At 47.3% G+C, this 23719-nt stretch overlaps 1 protein-coding gene across 1 annotated transcript; it reads left to right on the forward strand.

Annotated features, from left to right (window-relative positions):
* The first annotated feature begins 6682 nt into the window (after window positions 1–6682).
* PNLIPRP1 (pancreatic lipase related protein 1) lies at window positions 6683–21910 on the forward strand. Its single transcript, XM_032423281.1, has 13 exons — window positions 6683–6709; window positions 6831–6879; window positions 7454–7608; window positions 8128–8253; window positions 10075–10209; window positions 11524–11632; window positions 13280–13399; window positions 13499–13618; window positions 14938–15056; window positions 15816–15945; window positions 17828–17936; window positions 18514–18681; window positions 21694–21910. Exons 2-13 carry the CDS (start codon window positions 6831–6833, stop codon window positions 21755–21757), a joined length of 1404 nt encoding a protein of 467 aa, XP_032279172.1. The 5' UTR covers window positions 6683–6709; the 3' UTR covers window positions 21758–21910.
* Window positions 21911–23719: the final 1809 nt, after the last annotated feature.

Genomic DNA, 23719 nt, shown 5'->3' on the forward strand with positions numbered 1-23719 from the left:
TATTCAGGTCTAGTGTAGGTTACATGTAAGGTTGACTAAAGTACACATGAGACTTTAACCAGGGGTGGCTGAACACTGTCTCTAGTTCTAGCCTGAACTTTTCTTTCAACTGCTTGTCCTTGTCTGTTTCTATGCCTGTGTCTTCTGAGAAGCAGACCCCACAATGGGATCAGGCACACAAAGAATTTATTCAGGGAAATGTCTGTGAGGAGAAAGCAAGAGTAGATAGGGAGAACCATCAGACTGCAATGCAGGTCTAACACCATGAGAGGAGAAAGGGAAGGAAAGATTGGGTTGAAATAGTCTCAGACCTCAGCAAAGTTCTGAGAAAGTCTTGGCCAGGTTCATGGAGAGTCCCCAAGTGAAGGTGGCCCTTTGCAGCAATCCTACTTCAGGCAGGAGTGGATGGGCTCTGGTCCTTTTGCCATGCTCACTCAGTGGCTGGGGGCAGCTGGTGGAAGTGTGGCCTCTGCATGAGTGCCATGGTGGGTCCAATGGGTGGCGTCTGGGCTGTCTGTCATCTCTGCTCCAACAGCAGATTCTCTTAAAGGGATCTGAGTGGCACATCTCTGAGGCCACCACAGGGTCCCACCTTGTTCCTCTCCAGTTTTCTCCGGAAGTGATGCAAGTTTGGTCCCTTCCTCATTAGAACTGAAATTAAGTATATTACTTAATTTAACAAACATTCATGGAATCTCCATGACCATATTCCAGACATTGCTCTTGGCACTAAGGATGTGAAATAAATAATACATTCCTCACTCTCCCAGGAACTTATAGTGTGGTGAGGGAACTGGACAGGGAAAGGGTTATGAAGCAGTCTCAGAAGTATAAGGTACTTTGAGAAGACTGAGGAGTTGGCCTTTACTTTGGGGAGAGAGGTTGAGGGAAGGGGTAGGACAGAGAAAGGCTTCATAAAGTAGTTAACACAGGGGGTCCGGACTTTGGGGCCTAATGCTCCCCAGGTGGCACCAGGGTCTGTGTGGCCTCAGACTTTTCCTTGTTAACCAGCCCACATGAACTGACAGGCTGTACCAATGGCTTTGGGAAGGACTCAGGAAGTCTGGGCTACACTCAACAGCTGAGTTTACATCCCACGGACAGGTCATTTCTGATAGAAAAAAAAGAAAAAGTCCAGAGATGACTGATGGTAAGGCAAAGTCATACACCCACTTCCATTACAACACCACACAGGGACAAATCCTTCCAGTACAAGGAATATTTAGAAATGTGGTTCTGTTGAATGTGTGTGAGTGTCCAGCCTATGGGAAAGACTTAGAAAACAGCTTTCTCAGGACAACAACCTCTTTGGACTTAAAGGGCTCTGAAAACCAAGTTTGTACCAACCCCACTCTTCCCCCCAAATTCAGAAGATTGTTCTCTTACAAGATGACAGGTGTCTGTATATTCTGAACTTGACATTGAAGGAGAAAACAAGGACTGAGCTGACTGGCTGGAGGAAAGCAGCCATTTGGCTCTATCTGGCCAAGTGGATGTGGCAGGTGACAGCTTGCAACTTCAATCTCTACTTTGTGAGCTTCCAGGAGCCACACACAATGGAGACAGGAATGCTGTCTAGTAGAAATGAAGTCATAGTTTCCAAAGAGATCCATACATCTGTGTACATATTCATACGCCTAATTCCCTGAAGCTGACTGAGATAGAAGTTCATTCAGTATATTTCTGTTGTCACTGTTATTTGAAGAAATCTTTCTATCTGCTGCAGAATGAATTAATTAGTCTAAAAGACTTTAAAGTCTTACCTCCATCTTGCGAGGGGATTAGTCCAGTTTAATCCCCCAGGACATTTACTGGGAGCCAGTGCCTTAGAGCACAGTGTCTATTGACAGATGGGGGAGTTTCCTTGCTGTCTTAAAAGAATATACCCTCATGTGATGCTGTGTGCCCAAGAACGGCACCAGTGAGCTCAACGAGAACTGTTCTCTCCGAATCCCTGGTCTGGCTGAGCTGGGTTCCTGAACTACTTAGCTACTGCTGCATAACACACCATCACCAAACTTGATGGCTTTAAACAGTAGGCATATATTGGTGCTCACAAATCTCCAGGTTAGCTGGGTGCTTCTTCTGTTCTTGGCTGGATTTGCTCACGTGCCTTTGATCAGAGTGGGTTGAGTCATCAGTGCTGCTAAGCTTGGCTGGGTCTCTGGGTTGAATGGCTTTGAGCAGATCCAAGATGTTGCTGCCATCACATTGAATGACAAATCCAGTCACACATCTGGCCCAGTGACAAGTATGGGGAAATAGATTCCAGTTGTTGATGGGCAGAGCTGCTAGATCACCTGCGAAGGGCATGGATGTGGGACGGGGAGGGGGTGAAGACCTGGGGTCATTTTCACCATCCATCTCACCATCCCCAACTTCTTTGTCCGCCCCACAGAAGTCTGGGGGCGGGTCAGGAGTCAGAAGGGTTTTCTAAGCAATGGGTCAGGCTGACCTTGTCTCTGAACTTCTCATACTGCCTTGACCTCACTGCTGTTGTCAGAAGTCCTTTTTGGTTCACTCACTTTTGACTTTTGCAGAAAGCAGAGTGGTCCAGTACTGTTCGCTTCGTTTTGAACAACCTATGCCGATGAACACAGGGCTTCGTCTTCTTATCTTAAAACAACACAATGGTCCTGATCAGGTTTTCTGATCAGGAAATCCAGGTTCCACAGTCATCATTCACTCTTGATAATTCATAAGGATCATGACTGTAAGGCGTGACAAGCACAAACAATACTTTTAAAGAAATCTCCCATCGACCGTCACCGAGCCACCAACTGCGCTTTTGTACAAAATGAGAGTCAGCTGATTTAAGATTGTTATTTTATTATTAGGATTGTTATTCTATTACTGTTATTTTATTACTGCAGGTTGTTACTTTATTTTATTACTTACAGTGTTTGCCCATCTCACTATTTCACCTCCATGTCTGGGTGCACAGGGATGAGTCCCTTCAGGCAGGCACACCCAACAGGATCCATAACCCATTGCTAATTAATCAAGGGACAGAGCTTCTGACCTAACCAAGCCAATTGTCTGGTAAATAAAAATTCTGGGCTGAGATGCACATAGCCTGCAGCAGTATCAGGTCCAAGGCAGAGGGGATCTAAGGACAACCTGCTGAGGTCTCTAGGGTGGTCCCATTTGGGAGGTTTCCCTACATCTCATGGTTTAACAACTTCATGGATTCCATGAGATGCTGCAATGTTCTTCCAATGAATATCTCCTTTAAAGAAAATTTAGCTAGTCAGAATTGATTTCTGTTGCTTACAACCGAAAGAACCATCACTAACATACTTCTAAAAGTTGACTGTTGAAATAGCTCATGGTCTCCACTTCACTATTATTTCAACAGTCGGGTGGGGAGAGTAGCCAACATACACAGGGATTTCGGATAATGAAACCTGGGGCAGCAACCTCTATCAACATGTTAAATGTACATATCTTTTAACCCTTATTAAAGGGTTCTACTTGTAGGAATTTATCCCACAGATACACCATCCTTCCAGCTGACAAATGGGTAAGAATATTCACTAAAGCATTGTTTTTAATAGTAAAAGATTGAAAACAATCAAATGTTCATCAGAAGAGGATTGACAAATATCCAAATATCAGAATACTGTGCAGCTGGAAAAAATACTGGTGCAGATCTACAGGCACTGATAAGGAATGATTTTCAGGACCATAGTTAATTTTTCAGAATCAGGTTGCAAAATAGTGTGTAATATATACTAACCATTCATATTTTTATTTATTTATTTTTATTTTTAAAGATTTAGTTATTTATTTGAGAGAGGGACAGAGAGCACGTGCGCATGGGTGGGGGCGGAGGGGGGTGGTGTGTGCTGGGGCACAGGGAGAGGGAGAGAATCCTAAACAGACTCCATGCTGAGCGCAGAACCCACTGCGGCGCATGATCTCAAGAATCTGAGATCATGACTGAGCTGAAACTGAGAGTTGGATGCTTAACTGACTGAGCCCCCCTGACCCCCCAACCATTTATATTTTTAAGTAAAATATAGTATATATATATATATATATATATATATATATATATATATATATATCTGGAAGGACACACAAAGAGCTGGTAAAGGAACCATTTTAACTTTGTACCATATCAGATGTATAGGAGCATGCATTCATTACCCATTTACAAACATGAGTGAAATACAGTTTTTTTAAGAAAGAAAACTACTCTCTGAATGCCCGTGTCCCTATCTTCCAGGGTCAGGAGCCCACACGCACTGTCACCACCAGAACCCCATGGCTGCTGCAGATTAAACCCTCCTGTCCTGCTTGGAGGATTTCTCCATCAACTCTGATCACCCTGAGGCAGTTTCCACCATCGAACACCTGAGGCAGGGCCTTTCCCTTGGGGTAAGCATGGAGCCCATAGATGAACTGGCAGTGAGGGGAGCTGAGGGGGAACAGGCTTGCGGGCCTGACCCCCCAGGAAAATCATGGCAGATCATGTGATGACTGTTGTCCCTAAATCTAATCAGATGCTTCCATTCTGCCTGCTCATCAGAAGGCCAACATCTCTTTCTTTCCCCTCCTTTAAACAGTGTCCTATCTCCCTTCCCCAGCCCTGAAATGCACTCTCAAAATAAGGGTAAAATGCCAAAGAATTCCATTCATGTGTACATTCATCCTTTCATTAATTCAGAACCACTTCAGTGCCAGGCATGGTTCTAGAGGCTGGAGGTGTAGCAGCGACCCAAACAGATGAGGTCTCTGTCCCTCTGTCCTTAGGGAATTGCATTCCAAGGGGAGAAAAGTGTGATTGCAAAAAAAATAAACAGATAAACAAGATAGATAATTATAACCCGTGACAAGTGATCTGAAGGAAACACATAAGGTGCTAGGGAACTGGGGTCTGGGGTCAGGTAGTGGGCTGGCAGTGAATGGGTTTCAGGGGTGCTTAGCAGTGGCCTCACTAAAAAGAGGTGACATGTAAACTAACTGTTGAATGACAAGAAGGAGCCAGCCCAGTGAAAGTCTAGGAAGGAGAGTTTTAGGATATGGGGACAGTAAGTGCAAAGGCCCTGAAGCAGGAAAGGATTTGGCATGTTTGATAGCGGCCAATGAGGCCAATGTGGAGGGTAAAGAGAAGAGGTCCAAGAGGCAGACAAGGTCATCTGACATCACCTACCAACGAATTTACCTACTCATCCACCATCAGATTATCATGAATCTCTTCACCGCAATGTCAAAAACAAGCATAAATGCCTTTGACTTCACCACAGTCTATAAATCGCTCCAGCACCTTCCTAGACCATATGAACAGATTTCCAAAGTTTAAATATCTCATCACTTAGGTCACCCATACAACTCAAGTCTGCCACTGCAGGGGAAATTTATTTTCTGTTTCAACTGTTCTCTGTCAGTTTCTCCCCTCTCCTCTGTGGTTGACCCTCAACAGCTCTGATAGACAACTTGCTCAGATTAACTGAATGTTCGGCAAGTCCTTATTTCACTCTGTTTGGTCTGAATGCAAATCCCATCTTGTCACTCATTTCCTGGGTGACTTTATCAGCATGAAGCAATTTACTTGTCTCTCTGTGCCTCAGTTCCACACCCATAAAGGGGGGCAAATAATGGTACTCACTTCATGGGGTTGTTGAAGACATAAATTAGGTAATACGTGCCCAGTGACTGCACCCAGGGAGCCTCAGTGACTATTGGCTGCTATTCTTTATGACCCCAGGGGAAGTCTTTTGCATTTCAATAGGAAGGCTGTCTTCCAGAATTTTGGTTATTCAGGAAGTGCGTGAACTTTGATGTTCAGGCGTATCTAATTTGGGGGGGTGCAATAGGGCACCGGTGGTGTTTGCCATGTGAAGGCTTATCTGCCTGTGGTGTGAACTGGCCAGGCTACTCACAGATGCATGGGTCAGTGGGTCATTCATGAGGGCCTCGCAGGGGCCTGATCTCATAGGACAGGTGTGCAACCTTCAGACAGTCTGGGAAAATTCCACAGACGCGACGTGGCCTGATGATATGGGCTTTTAGAGGCTCCTTAGCTTAGCTCTTCAAAATTTTAGTAGGATAATAGAATAACTGCTCTTGTTTTAAACCATTATGTCTTGCGCTGATTCATTACCTGGCAATTGATCACTGGAACAGGTAGTTAATGGAGGATTAGGTTTTAGGCTATTGTGGGGTTTGCTGAGTCTCCTCCAAAGCTCATGTGCTCAGGTATTAGACTGCTAGAGAGACAGAGAGCATTAGAGAGACAGACAGACAGACAGACGGAGAGAGGAGATTTTCTTGATCAGAACTTTCAGCTATTTGGGGGACATTTCCATCTATTCTAGGTGAAAAATACTACCCTCCATTATTAGAGTTTGCTGCTGTGTCCTTACTGGGGTGTGTGAACTACTCGGTGATAAAATAGAGAACGAGAAAGTGGGGCCCCCATGGCTCCTAATTACATGCACAGGTACATAGGTACAAAGGTAGGGACCTTTCACCCCCTTTGAATGAAGCATTCTTTCATCTTCCCAGACTTGTGGGAAGATTTGACTGCTATAATTAGCCTTGTTTTGTGTGTTTGTGCAGATTACAATATTAAGTGCACACAGCCTGTTCCATCATGAGCTGCTGTTCCCTTGAAGCGGGCTCCAAATGATAAGGCTCCAGTATAAAAAGAAGGCTTGGGCCCTTGACTGAGAGGCGGGGAAGGCCTGGAACATCCCACAGGGTAAGTCCCCTTTGCCGTCCTCCCAGCAGGGGTCGAAGCATATAGCCTGGAATTCCCGAGAGTCTGTGCTCATTGCTCTGGTAACGTTTGGTGAGGCTGAGAATGTCCGAATTTATTGTAGATGGTGAGCATCTGGACAATCGCGATTTTTCTGCTGGGAGCAGTCGAAGGTAGGAAACATCACCTGCCCCCAGGGAAGGGCATAAATGCAGCATCTCAGCACTGGCCAGAGAAAGCCCAACCCATGGCAGGGCAGAGCTTTCCGTGGCTCCAGACAACCCTGAGGTCCCAGAGCGGGGTGGGGCAGTGGGGGGGCGGGGAGGCTGACCTGCTGCCTGAGAGAGCAGGCACTTCGAGCGGAACCCACTTCAGAGCATCACCGCACTGGCCGGTCTTCATGTCCAGGTGCTCTAGGCTAGACTTTTCTAGGTAAAGCATTAAACACCCACCTGGGCTAACATACTGACTTATCAGTGTGCATTATCCCATTAGTCAAATAAACAGATCTGGAGAGCTGGGGATGGGAGCTTCTAAGTTCTGATGGTGGCTCCGAGCGGCCGCACAGCTGGGGTTTCTGTGGGATTCAGTGGCACCGGTCCCAGATCAGAAGGTGGCACTGGGGAGAGGCAGGGTGTCTCCATTGTCTTCAGACCGTCCCCAGACAGGAGAGTGAGGACCGGAGCAGCTGTGACCTCCCAGAGCCTGGGGCGCTGAGCCGTGAGCAGATTCATCCTTTCTCTACAGCAAAGGAAGTTTGCTATGAACAAATCGGGTGCTTTTCTGACTCGGAGCCCTGGGCGGGGACTGCAATCAGGCCCCTGAAAGTTCTCCCCTGGAGCCCCGAGAAAATCGACACCCGCTTCCTGCTCTACACCAACAAGAACCCAAACAACTTTCAAGTGAGACCTCTGTCATTTTAGCGTCATCGTGACTGGGGGAGGGGTTGTGCTCACCCATCAGACTAGAAGTTCCTTGTCTCCCTGTACCCTCCTCCCCCACCGTGCTCTGTCGCGCCTTATCCCTCCAGCCGCTCCCCAGGCCTAGCCAGACCTGGACAGAGTAGGTCGTCTGTAAAATGTTGGCTCGAATGAATGAATTGTTCACATTTGCCAGAACTTCTAACTGGTTATGGGATTCTGGTGTGGGGCCAAGAGCTTGCCATCTACCAAGAACCCTATGAAAGGCAAGACTGTGAGCTGTAATCCAGCCCCAGTGGAGGCAGTAATTCCTGACTGGGTGTGGGTGGGTTGGGGGCAGGGGCAGGCAGGAAAAGGAGAGTCAGGGCGGGCTTCCTGGAGGGGGTGGCTTTTGTGCTAAGCTTGGAAAGGTCATGGCATTGAGACAGGCGAGATGGGGAAGGAGAAGCTGGCCCGAGTGACTGGGCTGCAAAATAATGCAAAATTCTGCTTTTGTCACAGACTCTCCTTCCCTCTGATCCATCAACGATTGAGGCGTCAAATTTTCAAAGAGACAAGAAGACCCGGTTCATCATCCACGGCTTCATAGACAAGGGAGAAGAAAACTGGCTGCTGGACATGTGCCAGGTAGGGGCCGGCTCCCAGCCCAGCAGGCTGCCTCCCCTGCCCGCTAAAGCTCCCCCCCTTTCAGCGAGCGCAGCAGATCAGCTTGAAAACACGAAATCCCTACATATCCCTACATAAGAGGTTATCTTTACACAATTAAAACGCCCCTCCTTGCAAAAATAAGAATTGACTTCCACGGTTCCGGACCACATCCATGGCCTGAAGCGGTAGCATTTGCTGGACAGGCACACATGTCCACGATCTTACTTCTGGCAAAATCAAGGCCAAAGATCTGCTTTCTTTTTGAGTGAGGGCATCTGGTTTGCCTGTAACTGAAGGATTATGTTCTTTTTGTTCATCCCTGAGATGATGTGTTGCTACAACCATTTATTTGACAAATGGAGAACTTACGATGGACCAGGAGACCAAATGGCAGAATAGAAAGTGCCAAAACTATATGTAAGACAGCGTCTACTGGTTAGAAGGACACACAACGGAAGAACACACACACACACGTGCACACACTCGTGCACAGGCACCCACACAAATACGTAACATGCCATCATCCTTTCCTCTGATGTGTACACTGATGCAATCTATCTCTCTGACACCTAAGAATGTACCCTAGCAGCCTGCCTTCCCCACACGTTAATAATTCCCGCCTATAATGCCAACAGGGAAAGTTACAAATCTAGAAAATGAAAGTCGTTCTGCGGTTGGCCTTGATTTACCAAGCGTTTAGCTCTTGCCATCTCATCTTTCCCATCATTAATCAGTATCTTTTTTTTTAAGATTTTATTTATTTATTGGGGGGGAAGAGGCAGAAGGAGAGAATCCCAAGCCGACTCTGCATTGAGCACGGAGCCCCAAGTGGGGCTCGATCTCACGACCCTGAGATCATAACCTGAGCCGAAACCAAGAATCGGTTGCTCAACTGACTGAGCCACGACCACCCAGGGGCCCCTCATGAATACGTATCTTAGTGGATAAGTCATAAGATATCGTTTACACCCCAAATTCCTCCGGTTGATAAGAGAATCCTCAGGGTTGCTTTAAAAATAAAGGTCCTGAGAAACAGCTCTTGGTCTCTGTGTGTGTGTGATCACACTTATTAGGATCACATATGTGAAAAATTCTATTTTTCTGATTTAACTAAAATGTGGATTTTAAGTTCATAGTACCATTTTAAACTCAAGCTGGTCGCATGCACTAGCTGGCAAGACGGTCTAAGGATATTATCAGTTTCTTTGACATCCTGGAAGAAGTTTTCCATTCAGAATTCTTCAATCTCTTTTAAGTCAGTGCAGTTTTGTTTTTCAAATATCTGCTGTATGTGTTTCCTCCATGAAATACTGTGCTATCTTGACCGTAAAAACTTAGTAAATGCCCAGCAGCCTGGGGTGAAGGCAAGGCCAGTTACTGGCAGCTTTGCCACTAGGCTAAGAGGATGGCTAGAGGTCAAATCCACAAGGTCATTTAGACCTTTGCCACCAGAGAGTGCACTTGACACCTTTCCTCTTCAAAATAGAGCTCTTCTAATGATGCCACTGTTTCCCCACAACCTAATCAGCTTTACTGAATTTGGTCAAAGAAAACCAGGGAATGGCCAGCTTTTAATTAATCTACACGCTAGAGAGGGAATGGATTTGCCTTTCCTGTAGCGAGCACTCCGAGGGCTAATTCCCAACTGACAGGATTCCTAACAAAGCCTAGAGTGTCTCAGTGGCCAACAAGGAAAAGACCCAACGACCAATAATAACTCCTAGCGACCATTTCAGAGCCCTGGTTGGATGTGGTTTCACGTGCCCCTATGATAACATCCTGGCGTCTCTTCAACACCAGAACATGTTCAAAGTCGAGGAGGTGAACTGCATCTGCGTGGACTGGAAGAAAGGTTCCCGAACCACGTACACACAGGCCGCCAACAACGTGCGGGTGGTGGGCGCGCAGGTGGCCCAGTTGCTCAGCTTGCTCTCGGTGAGTCCGCCGGCTGGGCTGCTGCCGAGGCAGGCAGCGCCCACTGGTCTCTGTTGGCTGAAGATGCAGCTGGGAGTTAGATATTTAAAAAAAGAAATAGAAAGAATTGGTATTTGTCTCAGAATCTTACTTCTAACACTGAAATTTGCCTTAATAATGACACGGCAGTGGAAGAAAAGTCCGTAATGGGTAACACTTAAGAGGTGGGGACTTTTATTATCATTTTCCATTGACAGATATGAAAACTAAGGCCCAAAAAGATCAAAGGATTTGCCCCCCAAAGCATAGCACGGGCTAATACAAGAGCTGCCTAGCGCCCGGGTGCCCCCCACTACACCAGGCCCTCTCTCCGTGGGACAAATACGACATTGCCAGGGAGAGTCACATGGAACCAAAGGGGAAGCATTTGCCCTTTTGATGATCCTATTGGTGTCCGAGAACTTCGTTTGTCACAATCAATTCAGCTGTTTTTTATCTACCCTGCTCTTCCATTTTGGCTACTTCTTTAAGTCTTTAATCCTTTCAGTGAAGTCACTAACTCTTCAGGACTCTGTTCTATACCAAATAAAGGCCCCAGCCATTTCTGTCTTCGAGTTAAGGGGTCTACAGAAGATCCGGTTGTTTCCAACTACTTCTGCACCCCTGCAAAAATTAAAACCAATGATGTTTGTTCTGGAGGCACTGAAGATCAGCGAATGCGTACAAATGGGTGAACACCTCTGAGCCCTACGTGTGCAAACACTCGCAGCTTTATGTCGTTTGTTTGTTCTCCAGTATTGGGGGAGGGCGGAGGGCACAGTGTCAGGAGCTCTGCTAAGAGGTCAAAAGGATGCATCCCAGCCCTGAAGAAGCTCATGGTGAAGACTTACAATGACAACAGAGTATGGTCAGCGTTCTAATGGGGGCACTACAGGGCTTAATGGGAGCGCATGGGGGGGCAGCTAATCCAGGCGGGGGGAAGGGGGCTAGGGGAGTGGTTAAGGATGTCTCCCAGGGAGAGACATTTACGTAGAGAGCTGATGTGTAGGCTGTTTTGACGTGAGCTGGGCAAGTGGTTGCGGAGTGGATGGCAAGACCCGAAGATGAGAGAATATGATGTATCTGAGGCCTGAAAGTTCCACATAGGGTTTGGCTAGAATCTAGAAAAATGAATGTTGAGTCAGGAAAGTTCTGAGGGCCTTGTAATGACTTTGGGCTTGACCCCGAGGACGGTGGGAGCCATAGAAGGTTTTCAGCAGAGGAGTCCCATTAGGTTTGCATGTTACAAAAACCACAGCACAAAAATGTTCTGAAAATACAATCTTTCCTCTCCAGGAAAACTACAGCTACTCACCTTCCCAAGTCCACCTCATCGGCCACAGCCTGGGAGCCCACGTGGCTGGAGAGGCAGGGAGCAGGACTCCAGGCCTGGGCAGGATTACAGGTAAGGCCTGAGGGGCAGGGCCCCAAGTTTTGTTCCCAGTATCCCCAGAACGTGGTATAAGCCCACAGTCCAGCTAGAAGCTGGCCTGAAGTAGTCTGTCCCCTCGGCTGTGGTAGAGCTGGTGAGAGCCCGCACAGGACATTTCAGGAAACCCCCAGGAGGCCCATCTTTGTGGAAGGAGAAGTAGTGCTTTTGTTTCCCCTTGTTTCCCTTTGCTTCTTCCACTTCTGTCCCCACCCGTCCTCTCTAGATCCATGTTTCCTGGCAGTGTGGGTCATTCAGCAGGACTGAGCACCCAGGAAAATGGAGAAGAAAGCTAGTGTGAACCTGAGCAAACACAGTTAAGAGTCCACATTGTTAGTCCCTTCCCCCTTCTCTTTGAAATCAAGGGCAGAATGGCACATGAAAGTCACACACTTCCTGGTAGAGGAAACCCAGGCACCAGTCCTCAGATCGTTCTTTTAACCCAAGCAAAGCCTCTAATGTATAACAACAGCAACAAAATATATCTATATAATACCATCATAATAATATAATGCTATTATCATTATTATAGTAAGCATAGATGAAGTGCCTATTTGTCCCAAATGCTATGCCAAGTGCTTTACATTTCCTCATTTAATTCTCAGAACTGAAGAAACAAGCTCAGGAAATTGGATAACCGGCCCCAAATCATGCAATGAATCAGGAGCGGAACCGAGATTCAAACCCGGTTCTGCTGTCATGTGGCTCAAGCAAGCCTCTACTTTATAGGAGCTCTCCCTTTTATTTTCAGTAGACAATTATGTTTATGCCTTTTCAGTTGCTCTGGCCAGACTGCCAAAGAGCTATTGACAAATTCAGGAGCCCTGCCAAGAAGGAGGAAATAACAATAATCAATATTTTACTTATATGCCCATGATGATATGCCAGGCACTGTGCTAAAACCTATATATCTTATCTCATTTAATCTTAGTATAACCACATTATTACCCGGATTTTATAAATGGGGAAACTGAGGCACACAAAAAAAAGGTTGCATGATTTGCCCAAGGTCATGCCACTTGCCCAAGAAACAGCTGAGTAGGGATTTAGAGCCACGTTGCCTAGTTCCAGAATCTGTGTTCTTAATTATGATACCATACTACTTTGTCCCTTTTTTTCTTCAAACTTGTGAAGAGGAAAAGAATGTTAAAGAAGAAAGATCTGCAAGTATGGGAGAAAATAATGTGGGGGAAAAAATCCTTGGTCAGACAAATTTAAATCTCTTGGCTCACCTGCCCTTCTTTTCTTTTTTTTTTTTATTAACATATAATGTATTATTTGTTTCAGGGGTACAGGTCTGTGATTCATCAGTTTTACACAATTCACAGCACTCACCATAGCACATACCTTCCCCAATGTCCATCACCCAGCCACCCCATCCCTCCCACTCCCCTCCACTCCAGCGACCTGCCCTTCTTTATCCATGCACTGGAGCCCTCTACTGAGGAGCAACATTGAAACTCTCTGTCCCTATATTCAATACACAGGGCCATGGCACTGCATGACTTCAGAGTATGGCATCCCTTGGGTTGAGCAATGCGTAGCCTGAGCAACTGTACACCGTGGTCCTGCTGGTACCTATGGCCAGGTCTTTTGGTCTGCAGCACTGATCATCTCTTTTAGGGTTGGATCCTGTAGAAGCAAGTTTCCAGGGTACACCTGAAGAGGTTCGACTCGATCCCACCGATGCTGACTTTGTTGATGTGATTCATACAGATGCAGCTCCCCTCATCCCATTCCTGGGTGAGCCCAATGATGCTTTAGCTGCAAGCATGTGCCATTGTGTTTGAACCAAGGGAGCCCTCTATGGTGAAAAGCTCATTGCTGTCCCAAACATTTCAGGTTTTGGGACACGCCAACTGTTGGGTCACCTTGACTTCTTCCCCAATGGAGGAGAGGAAATGCCAGGATGCGCGAAGAACCCCCTGTCCCAGATCGTGGACCTAGATGGCATTTGGGAAGGTAAAGCCAGAGCAGGGCGTCACATCCCAGCTGTACAAGTGACAAAGAATGACAAAACAGTTGCTTAAAGCAATTAATTGGTAGCTACCTAATGAAGAAAAGAAATACCATGAAAGCAAACATCCTGGCTCTAAGAGAATTTTTCTGCCAATTCTCCCTTGGGAGTCAGTGATATTGTTCAAGCGCATGTAACTGGCTTCAATTCTGTAGCCAAAATGAGAATATTCCCCAATCGTTTCAAAGGCAAAGTCATTTGCACAATGGGAGTCACTACTCCTTTATGTTGGGTCAGGATGAGAAACGATCACCGGTAGGGAAGGCTACGCTGAGACTGTGCTGTTCCAGGTGGTTATTCTTTATTGCTGGTGGAGCGCACCTGCGGTAGAGGTCCTCCTCCAGATACAGATTCTATATCTGATGAGGTCAAAAGGACAATGGATAAGTGAACTTTTCAGCCCAAGTCATCACTTGGCACCACACAGGTTTAAACTTTTAGTGGTCTGACCGTATCTAAGGAGTATAGATTTTTATTGAATTTGATCAAAATAACTCAGCACGTATGGATGCCATCAAAGCAGATATTAAGAATGCAGATCTATATGTTTGTCTCTTACAGCCTTCTGAGGGTTTACATGGATAGGGTTGCTTAAGCTCTCCATGAGTAATGGTCAAGCAAGTTCAGGTCATGTCTAGCAGGTGCGCTGTGACCTCTGTCCCTTGACAGGAGATATGGGGGCCAAAGAAGGTTATCAGGAAAGGCAAGAGGCTATGCAAGAGAGAAAAGAGCCACCTAAAGTTACTCGACTCTCCTTTTTATTCACCTAAACACAGCATGGAACTATCCTAAATGTCCTTGCCCTGGTTTTGTCATGTCTGAGAGGTCACGTCACATCTGACTGTGTCTTCAAGGACCTCTAGCCTGGTGCCTGGGACACAGGATGGCACAGTAGTTAGAGGCAAGGGTTCAAGCACCAGATGGGCTTGGGTTTAATCCCCAGTTCTGCCCCTTCCTCGCTGTAATCTGTACATCTGAGGCTGTAATTTGTGTATCAGTCTGTACTTAGGAATGGTATGGTACCCACGCCCTAGAAAGGCGAGGATTATAGGAACAATGCATGTGGAGTACTCAGAACATTGCATGGCACACGGAAATCTGCCTCTTTATGTTAACTGTCATTTCTTTTGGACTTACCTTAAATTTACCTTACCTTAAATTTCTGAAAATGTGGTCCCACTTTGGAACATGTCCACTTGGAGAGAGAGACGTTGTTGGCCCCCGACCCGACCACCTATGCAGACTTCCTCCTTTCTTTCCCCAGGAACTCGGGATTTTGTGGCTTGCAATCACCTGAGAAGTTACAAGTATTACTCAGAGAGCATCCTCAACCCTGCTGGGTTTGCTTCATACCCCTGCGCTAACTACAGGGCCTTTGAGTCTGTAAGCGATCATCCCTCCTTGATGGTGGTTGTCCTGCTGTGTTGGAAATTTGCAGTTTCTGACCATCCCTTGCTTGTTTTGGATTGCCCCTCAGAGTTTATGATCCTGGGAAGCAGAGGGGAAAAAAATTTTAGGCAGGCGGTGGCTAAAATTCTAGATAAGTCATGTGGGTGAGGAAGATGCTGGGAAATCAGAAGACCCATCATTTCAATGATCTAGAAAGGTTTCCTGCAAAAGGCAGTGTTTGAATCTGGCTTGGAAAATCATAGATTTTAGGAGGAAGATAAGGGGTGCACATTTCTGCCAAGGGCAGAGCAGGGACAGAGCAAGGACAGAAGAACGTATGAGAGAAGAATTCATACGCCAGAGAGAAGGAAAGGTGGATGCTCGGGTTCTAGATACCAGGACGGGGGTTGGGCCTCTGATATTGACTACAGCATATTTACACCACGGAAATTGGCAAATGCTACGCTCTCACTCCCGGGGCTTTTTGTCCCAGAGTTGGCTGTTGATCATTCACCAGCACATCACGTGATGGGATGTGTCATTGATCTAACCTGGGGCCCAGGCATCAGTATATCCTGATGGGATGTACATCAGTCTTGGGAGGTCCTGTCCTGGGGGAAAGTCAGTTAGAAATCAATCTCCCTCCTGTTACAGGTGAGGGAAGTCAGGCTGTAGGAGAATTGCTCCCCGAGATGTGTGGGTCAGAAAAAGACCGGTTCACACCTTACAGCTAGATCTCTCTCTTCTCCTTAGAACAAGTGCTTCCCCTGCCCAGATCAAGGGTGCCCCCAGATGGGCCACTACGCTGATAAATTTGCCAGCAAGACAAGTGGCGAGGAGCAGAAATTCTTCCTGAACACAGGAGACTCCAGCAATTTTGCTCGTAAGTTATATTTTGCCCCTGCTCACCCACGTCAAGGAAGTTGAGCTTCTGTTAGACAAGAGGGGCTTGGCTCTAACCTGAACTACTTGGGAGCACCTTCTATCACAGTGAAAGGACACATCTGCCCAAACGATCCCATTTAAGACTCAGCCTAAGGATTTGGAAAGAGTCTGCTTTTCTTCCATTTTGTGACAATAACATGAAATGAACAGAAGCATCAATGATGGGATAATAGCCACTTGCACATCTCTGTGGCAATTTTTATACCCCTGAATTTTTACCATTCCACAGTCCATTGTTCTTTTCATTTTGAAGACTGTGTCATGCACACCCGTTCTTCTATTCATTCATCAAACATTTATTCGGGACCAGCTCTTTGCTGGGCTGAGCCCCTTAAGAGGCCCAGTTCCTACTGCCCCATTTTCCCCTCTCTGTCCCTCTGTCCCCGATGCCCCTGGCAGGGGTCCCTCTCTGGTGAAGGGTGGGTGGGAATCAGGAAGGGGTGATTTCTCCCAAAAATCTGCTGAATCGTCTAGGACATAGGGTAGAGACAGGACATTATTGGGCCACTTTGTGCCAACCTGTCTTGTGACAGTTCCCTAAGAAGTTGCCCTGTAAAAAAGACACTGTGTTTATATAAAGACATAAATATAACATCTGTCTTATCTAGGTTTTGAAGTCAGGTTTATTGAGGTACAATTTATATCTACAACAAAATTCACTACCCTCTGTGGTATAGAGTTCTTTGAGTTTTGATAGATGAAGAGCCATGTAACCATCTCTGCAATCAAGATGTAGAACACTTCCATCACTCTACATATTTTTAAAAAGGACACTGGTTAATCAATCCTTCTACTGTTGTAGGGATGCATGAAATGCTGGCCCATATTTCAAAACAACAAATTAAACATGCAAAAACCACATATTCATTCATCAACCAACACTTATTTATGAGCCACAGATTATGCTAGACACTGGGGATGCAGGGATGAGAGAGACAGTCTATGCGTGAAATGTACACCCCGGCAGAGAAGGCAGGACTGAGCACGCAGCTACGCTCAGCCTGGGTGCGGCGGGTCGCTGCTGTGGCACCGTGGAACCGAGGACTTGACCCTGAAAGGGACGGGGACAATCTCTCTGAGGATGTGAAAGCCGAGTAGGAGTGAGGCGAGCGATGTGTGCTGTTTATGTACATATGTGTGTACGTGTGTGGGTGTGTGCACGTGTTTATGCGTGCGTGAGTGTGTGTGTGTGCTCAGTGTAGTTATATGTGTGTAGGTTGTGTGCATGCGTGCGCATGGGCACTGAGACAGCTCTGCAGGTATAGATCTGGGTAACTAAGCCCTGCTCTCTGCTGGACACCACTTGGGCCACTGGGGCTGCATAGATGTGACACAGACCAGTTGTCACAGGACGGCACTCTTGAGCCACCTTTCCAAACATGGGAACAAGCCCATGTCCCTTCTCTTTTCATCTCATCTCCTAGTGCGGTCCCTCTAGAGCAGAGCTGTCCAACAGAACTTTCTGCCATGATGGAAATGTTCTCTGTTGTCCAATACAGTAGGGGGTAGCCGCATGTGGTAATTTAGCACTTGCCATGTGGCTAGTAAGACTGAGGAATTAATTTTTGATCTTATTTAATTTGCATTTAAATTTAAGCAGCCACATGTGGGTAGTGGCCCCTTTCTTGGGCAGTGTGGGTCTAGAGGGGGTGCTGCTAGAGATGTCCTTCTCCTTATAGCCTGGTTTGAGTTGTACCTTAACAGGTACGATTTCTTATATTTTGATGTCTTAGTGTAAGGGGGTGGGGGACAGGATTCTGAAATTTGGGTCAACTGTTTTGTGCATGAATAAATTGAACTCTTTTCTATCCCCTGTGCAGGCTGGAGATACGGGGTTTCCCTAACACTGTCTGGAAGAACAGCCACTGGTCAGGTCAAAGTTGCTTTGTTTGGAAGTAAGGGAAATACTCACCAATTTGATGTCTTCAGGTGAGTTTCCTTTTTGAGCATCATATCTCACTGGCTGACATACAGGGCCTTCAAATCCATGTACCGAAATGCTTATCATCTTTTTATCAATTGATTTTAAATTATTTACTTTATGTGGTAAAGTCAATTTCAGACTTCTGCTGACAATTTTCTTTTCTCAATTATAAATCCAGGCATTTAGTTTTTTCTCTTTCAGTAGATCCATTTTTAAAAGAATGTATCTAATATTACCCGCCCCCAGATGTCATGTTTCCTGATTAGCATAGAAACACATGCTTGTTGGGTTAAACGAAGTGGATAACTTATTACTATACAAATAGTTCTTCCAGAAAAAAAAAAATAATAGGAAGGAATTATATAGTTTTCTATAAGAACATTTTGAGTAGAAATTAACTTGAGTTTGAGAAAACAATATTCAAATAATAGTGTGAGGCTGCTGGTGTATAAGGGGTTTCTCCATTTCTTCATCCATTATTTGAGAATTAATTTTTAAGAACTGATCTCATCAATCTCGAGTAGAAAAAAGTGTTTTGGCCTTATCTGTCATTAGAGCTTGTTTCTATCTCTTTATTTCAAGGGGGATTCTCAAACCAGGCTCTACCCATTCCAAAGAATTTGATGCAAAGCTTGATGTTGGAACAATTGAAAAAGTCAAGTTCCTCTGGAATAACAATGTGGTAAACCCAACCTTCCCCAAAGTGGGCGCAGCCAAGATCACCGTGCAAAAGGGAGATGAGAGAACAGTGTATGTATATCTTCGCTGGCTTGTGCCTAAGGATGTTGGTAGAGATTGGTGCTTGTAATGCAAACTCCCCCCGGAGAGTTAGTCATGGTTCAGCCAGCAAAGCCCAGACAATCTACCCATCTGGCGCCCTTTCTTTGCGGGCAAGCAATTGACAGACGGCATAAAGCCTTTCTATCGGGTGTTCTCAGCCCTATCTGAGAAGGATACAGATGCTATCACCGTGCCTTCAAGGAAAGATAAGGAGGAAAAATGAGAAAGAGAAGAAAGAAATAATTTCTGATGGTATAAGCTTATAAATATGAGCTAGAGAGTAGCTACCTTTTAAAGAGGGGAAGATCATGAAATTTCAGGATAATTTAAAAAAGCAATTTTAGCAAAAGATATAAAATCTGAGATAGGACAAGGGAGAGCTGAGGTAACAATCCTTGCAGAATCTTTATCCTGACTTTCAGTGTCCTTTACTGTAGAGCAGCTGGAGGGATGTGGGCATAGTGACCTGAGGGGGGCAAAACGATTGTCCCCCAAGGCTGGGACCACAACTGTGGTCAGTAGAACCCTCCTGGGGTGGCTTTGTGGAAGGGGATCCTGGGAACATGGTCACTGATGGTCTTGAGGTTTGGGAAGTTAGGTGAGGTTGCTCGACTCGGACCTCAGAGAATGTGACTCCCCCAGGCAGGGAGGGTGGGTTGGCAGACTTCACAGTCACACCTCAGGCTGAATGACCCCTGTGGGGTCCTCCCTATCCCTGTGAGTCAGGGAGGACAGAGGGACTGGTCCAGCCAGGTGGTCAGCGGCAAAAGGATCTCTCAGCTAGAGCAGAGCACTAAGGAAGCTGGTGGAGAGCCCTCTGAAGGCTCCAGGTGCGCCCAGGACCTCCCTGCCCACCCCCATCGGACGACAATGAGCCTCTAAAGTGAGTTCCCAGAGCCCCATTAGGAAATGGACCGTAGCCTGGATCCTGGGACTGTGTAGTTAAAAAGGTGTCAGAAGAAGATGGTATCATTAGAACCTTAAAAATGCAGAGTGTTTCCAGGAGATGACTTGCTCACAGGCAGATCTGAAGAAGGAAACAGATACAAGACCAAATCAGTCAGGGTATTGTACCTTCCAGGTTTTCTGAGGAAAGGCCGTGACTTCCTGCACTTTCTAGAAATGGAATAGAATGTACTCAAGGCCAGCCCTGAGGCCCTGAGTCCATCAGTTCCCACCTGAACCCTCCCGTGGCCTGAATCCCTGAGTCCCGTCTTCCCCTGCCTATCAACCGCAGAGGAAATCTACCTTAAGGGAAGCTAATGTTGGACATCAGATTTTTAAAATGTAGTTAGATCAAAACAGCATCAAACATCACAAACTAGTTTGGGGGGTAAAAAAAGCTGAATTCGTCAAATTACTCAAATTTTTTGATGTTAGGAAAACAGCCAGTAAGTAACATTTTAAAACAATCAACATCATCATGGGGAGGCTATGGAGAAATCAAGATTTTAGTCCAAGCGCTTCTTGGACATCCTTCAAATTCTTCTCATTGCCCCATTAGGATTGCAAGTCCTGCTAAGGAGCCTGCTGACTAGAATTCCTCCCCAATGACGTGGCTTCAAAGGAAAAATGCGGTTCTCCCTCTCTTGGTTTCTCCCCCACCCCCAGCATCTTCTTCCCACCTTCCTCTGACTTTATTAAGTACCTACTGTATGCCTGGCAAATGGTAGGGGATACAAAGGCAGAGCCTGCTCTTGAAGAGTTTGCGTGTTAGCTGTTGAGCACCATTGGACCTAAGGTTCACATGAAAGGTCAAATGACAGAAGAAAGAACTCACCAGAGGGGCCCAAAGAGTGTGGCTAGAGAGGAGGGCAGAGAGCCAGGGGGCCAGGGCAGGCCATGATGGAGGGGAAAGGGGGCCACGAGGATCTCCCGGGCTGAGGGATTTCCACTGGGAAGGACGTGAGTGGGGGCGATGGGCTTGGGGTATGAGGGGCAGGGAGCCCCGAACACAGGCGGCAGGGCTCAAGGTGCTAGGAGAACCGGAAGTAGGATCAGAGATAGTCAGAGCAGTAAGGAAAGACAAGTGAAATACAAAGGGACCGTGGTGAAGATGAGAGAGAAAACCCAGCAAAGCCTCAGAGATCAAAGGCGGGGAGGCCCAAGAAGCTCATGGTTCTTGGAATAACAGGCATGATAGCCACTTATATCCGCATTGGGTTTTTTTTTTTTTTAATCTTTTATACATTTTTACATTGACTGTCATGACATTTTGCATTATTAACATGGGATTCTCGGCAATCATGGGAGGGAACAGTGCCTTCTTCTACAAATGGAGACACTGATGTTCAGAGTAACCAGCCCCGTGTCACCCCTGGGAGGCAGGGAGTGGGGAGCCCAAAGGGAAAGAACCACCGACTCCAGGTGTGGAAGGCAAGGTCAAGGGAGGCTTGAACCATCAGACCTGCCTTTGCACCTTGGTTCCTCCACTCACTGAGAGCCCTCCGCACCTCAGCTTCCTCTCCTGTTATGTGCGACTCATAGTAACACCTCCTCACACATGGCTTGTGAGGATGAAGTCTGCCCGGATGAGTCAGCGCCATCGCCCATAGTGAGTAGGAGCTCAATTTACTGTCGCTTTTAGAAGGTTGAATCCCGTCTCCAGAGGGGCTCGGTCCAGAGAGAGCCCATCTGCAAACCAGTCTGCTGTGTTCAAGGAGGGCACACGGGTACTTGTGGAGAAGGAGGCCAGTGAGAGGTCCAGCCGCTGCCTCAAGGCCTGACGGTCCTGTCAGACTGAGGTCGCAGAGACCAGGGCCACTGTGAGCAACACCCACAGGGCACCTTGTCGCAGACACCAGCCGCCTGTCTCATGGAAGCTCCAAGCTCCAATCGGTTTTCCAGTGACTGGTTGAAGCTACAACCCTAGTGTTCCCCTCATTCCTTGTGAATTGGAAATTAGCCATGACCATTTCTTAACAGCCCAAAACCCCACGTAAAGCTGCCCAACACTTACAAAGCTCTCACTGCTGTCTGCAGGTACAGCTTTTGCAGCGAAAGCTCCGTGAAGGAGGACGTTCTGCTCACCCTCATGCCCTGTTAATGTCCAGGCGCCATCCGGCCACTGTGTTAACAGCAATAAAAACCACTGATGCATCGACCCACTCACAACGTCTGTCACTGATGTCAGCTGCCCCTGTGGGGACATTGGGAGTAGCTCATTTAAATAAGTCCTGAGTGTTTCCAGACATTTGGGTTTCTTACCACTGACTTCTGACCACGCACCCCCTTCTTCCCAACTTCCGTGGGCCTCGCGTTCACTGTCTGCTCCTCACCTCAGGGGTGTGGCATAGAACAACTGGAGGATGGGCGTTGGGGGCCTCAGCAGAGCCTTTGGCCTTGTCCCTCATCTTATAAGTGAGGAGGACACGGAGGCCCAGAGAGGGGGAGGTAGCTGTTCAAGCACAGAGTGAATCAGGGTCCCTTGGGGGCTGCAGGTCCATGCCCCTGACTCTGATCAGTCACCTTGAGGGATTATGGAAAGGCCATGCTGCGACGTGGCCTCCTTGTGGTGATGGAGCTGCTCGGCAGCCCCGCCTCCTGGTGAGGTCTAAGATGCCCCAGCATCCAGAGATGGCATATTTGCTGAGCACCGACAGGCTTCCAGCCCTCACTCTTCCTGGGCCCCAGCAGGGGCCATCTCAGGGCAGGGCTCAGCGCGGAGGAGGGAGGGCTTCTGAGAGGAGTGCCTGGGGCATGCCCCTGCTGAGGAGGGACTTCTCAGTCATCCAATCAGCTGGGCCACTGGGGAGCTCTCAGCCAATCAGACCTTGCCATGAGCCCCACCCACATAGGAGAAGGTATCTTTCAAAGTGGCCCAGCCTATCACATAATCATTCCCTGGAGCTTTTGCAGGACCAGGAAGGTCACCACCTCCCCTGAGTGACTCCCTTTTTGGTCACCAGACCTCACAACCCATCACGACAGTTTCGGTGCCTTGGCCTCCGTTCCTCACCATTCGTGGTACATCAAGCTCTGACTAAGCTTCAAACTTGAATGTGACTGGACTCGAGATTGTTCCTTGAAAGCAGATGTTGGGGTAAGGATAAAAGGAGCAACTGCAGTCAGGGTCTCACGGTGAAGGGCACAAGGTAAGTGCTCAATCACAGTGGTAATGAGGGTTTTGAAGATGACAGCGGTGGTAGGGGGACGTGCAGGATCTTGCGTAGGGGCACCAAGCAGGAGAACACGAAGCCTGGGGCTGAGGCCCCTTTGTCACAATTTTGCCCAGCGCTGGCCTTGAACCCACACCCTGAACAAGGCAGCACCATGTTGGCAGAGAGCTCAGTTAGTGGAATGTAGACTCTGCAAACACCACCAAAAGCCAACTCTGCACCAGCTTCTAGAACCTGAGGAAGCAGACTTGGATTCAGTCCTGGAGGCGTGCACAGTAGTAGGGAGCCCAGCACCTAGATAAACACCACCATGCCACCTGATAGTGCAAAAAAGCAAGCATGTCCCAGGACAGGGTGGTCCAGGAGCTGGAGGAGCAAGATGAGGAAGGCTCCGGGGAGCTGTTGGTTCTAGGCCCAGGTTTGCAGGAAGATGGCCTACTGAGACTGCAGGCTGGGAGGTCAGCTAGGAGGAGGAGGCCTTGCAGCTATGCAGAGAAGAGCTGATGAGGATCATATGAGGGTGGCAAGTGGAACTGAGTTACAACGGAGTGGGTGGGCCTTTTGGTTGGCCATGAGAGCCCTTCTCTTTGGTCAAGGACAGCCTGCTTCTCCTGCTCCCCAGACTGACAGAAATGGCCAAAGACTTGGGGGAAAATTATCTTAAAACAAAGAGGAAACTGAGAAAAGGTATGCGGTACAGAGGCAGGAAGCCAGTTGGGGAGAATCCTCAAGGCTGTGGACCGCATCATGAGCACTCAGCCCAGGCACTGCCTTGAGCCACAGGAGACCTGGGGTGACCTGGGTCCCACCACAGTGGTGGCCATATGCTCCAGGGGCAGGGGAGCAGCTGATGGAGAACCCAGCTGGAGTGGGGCAAGGCCCCAGCTCTC

This window comes from Phoca vitulina, unplaced genomic scaffold (assembly GCF_004348235.1).
Source record: "Phoca vitulina isolate PV1807 unplaced genomic scaffold, GSC_HSeal_1.0 scaffold28, whole genome shotgun sequence".
NCBI classification, from domain to species: domain Eukaryota; kingdom Metazoa; phylum Chordata; class Mammalia; order Carnivora; family Phocidae; genus Phoca; species Phoca vitulina.

Excerpts from the sequence above, each read along its gene's own strand:
- PNLIPRP1 (XM_032423281.1), top strand. The coding sequence starts at position 6,831 with ATGGTGAGCATCTGGACAATCGCGATTTTTCTGCTGGGAGCAGTCGAA. Across the intron at positions 6,880-7,453 it reads TCTGCTGGGAGCAGTCGAAG|CAAAGGAAGTTTGCTATGAA; the intron begins GTAGGAAACATC and ends CTTTCTCTACAG. Across the intron at positions 15,057-15,815 it reads ACTACAGGGCCTTTGAGTCT|AACAAGTGCTTCCCCTGCCC; the intron begins GTAAGCGATCAT and ends TCTTCTCCTTAG.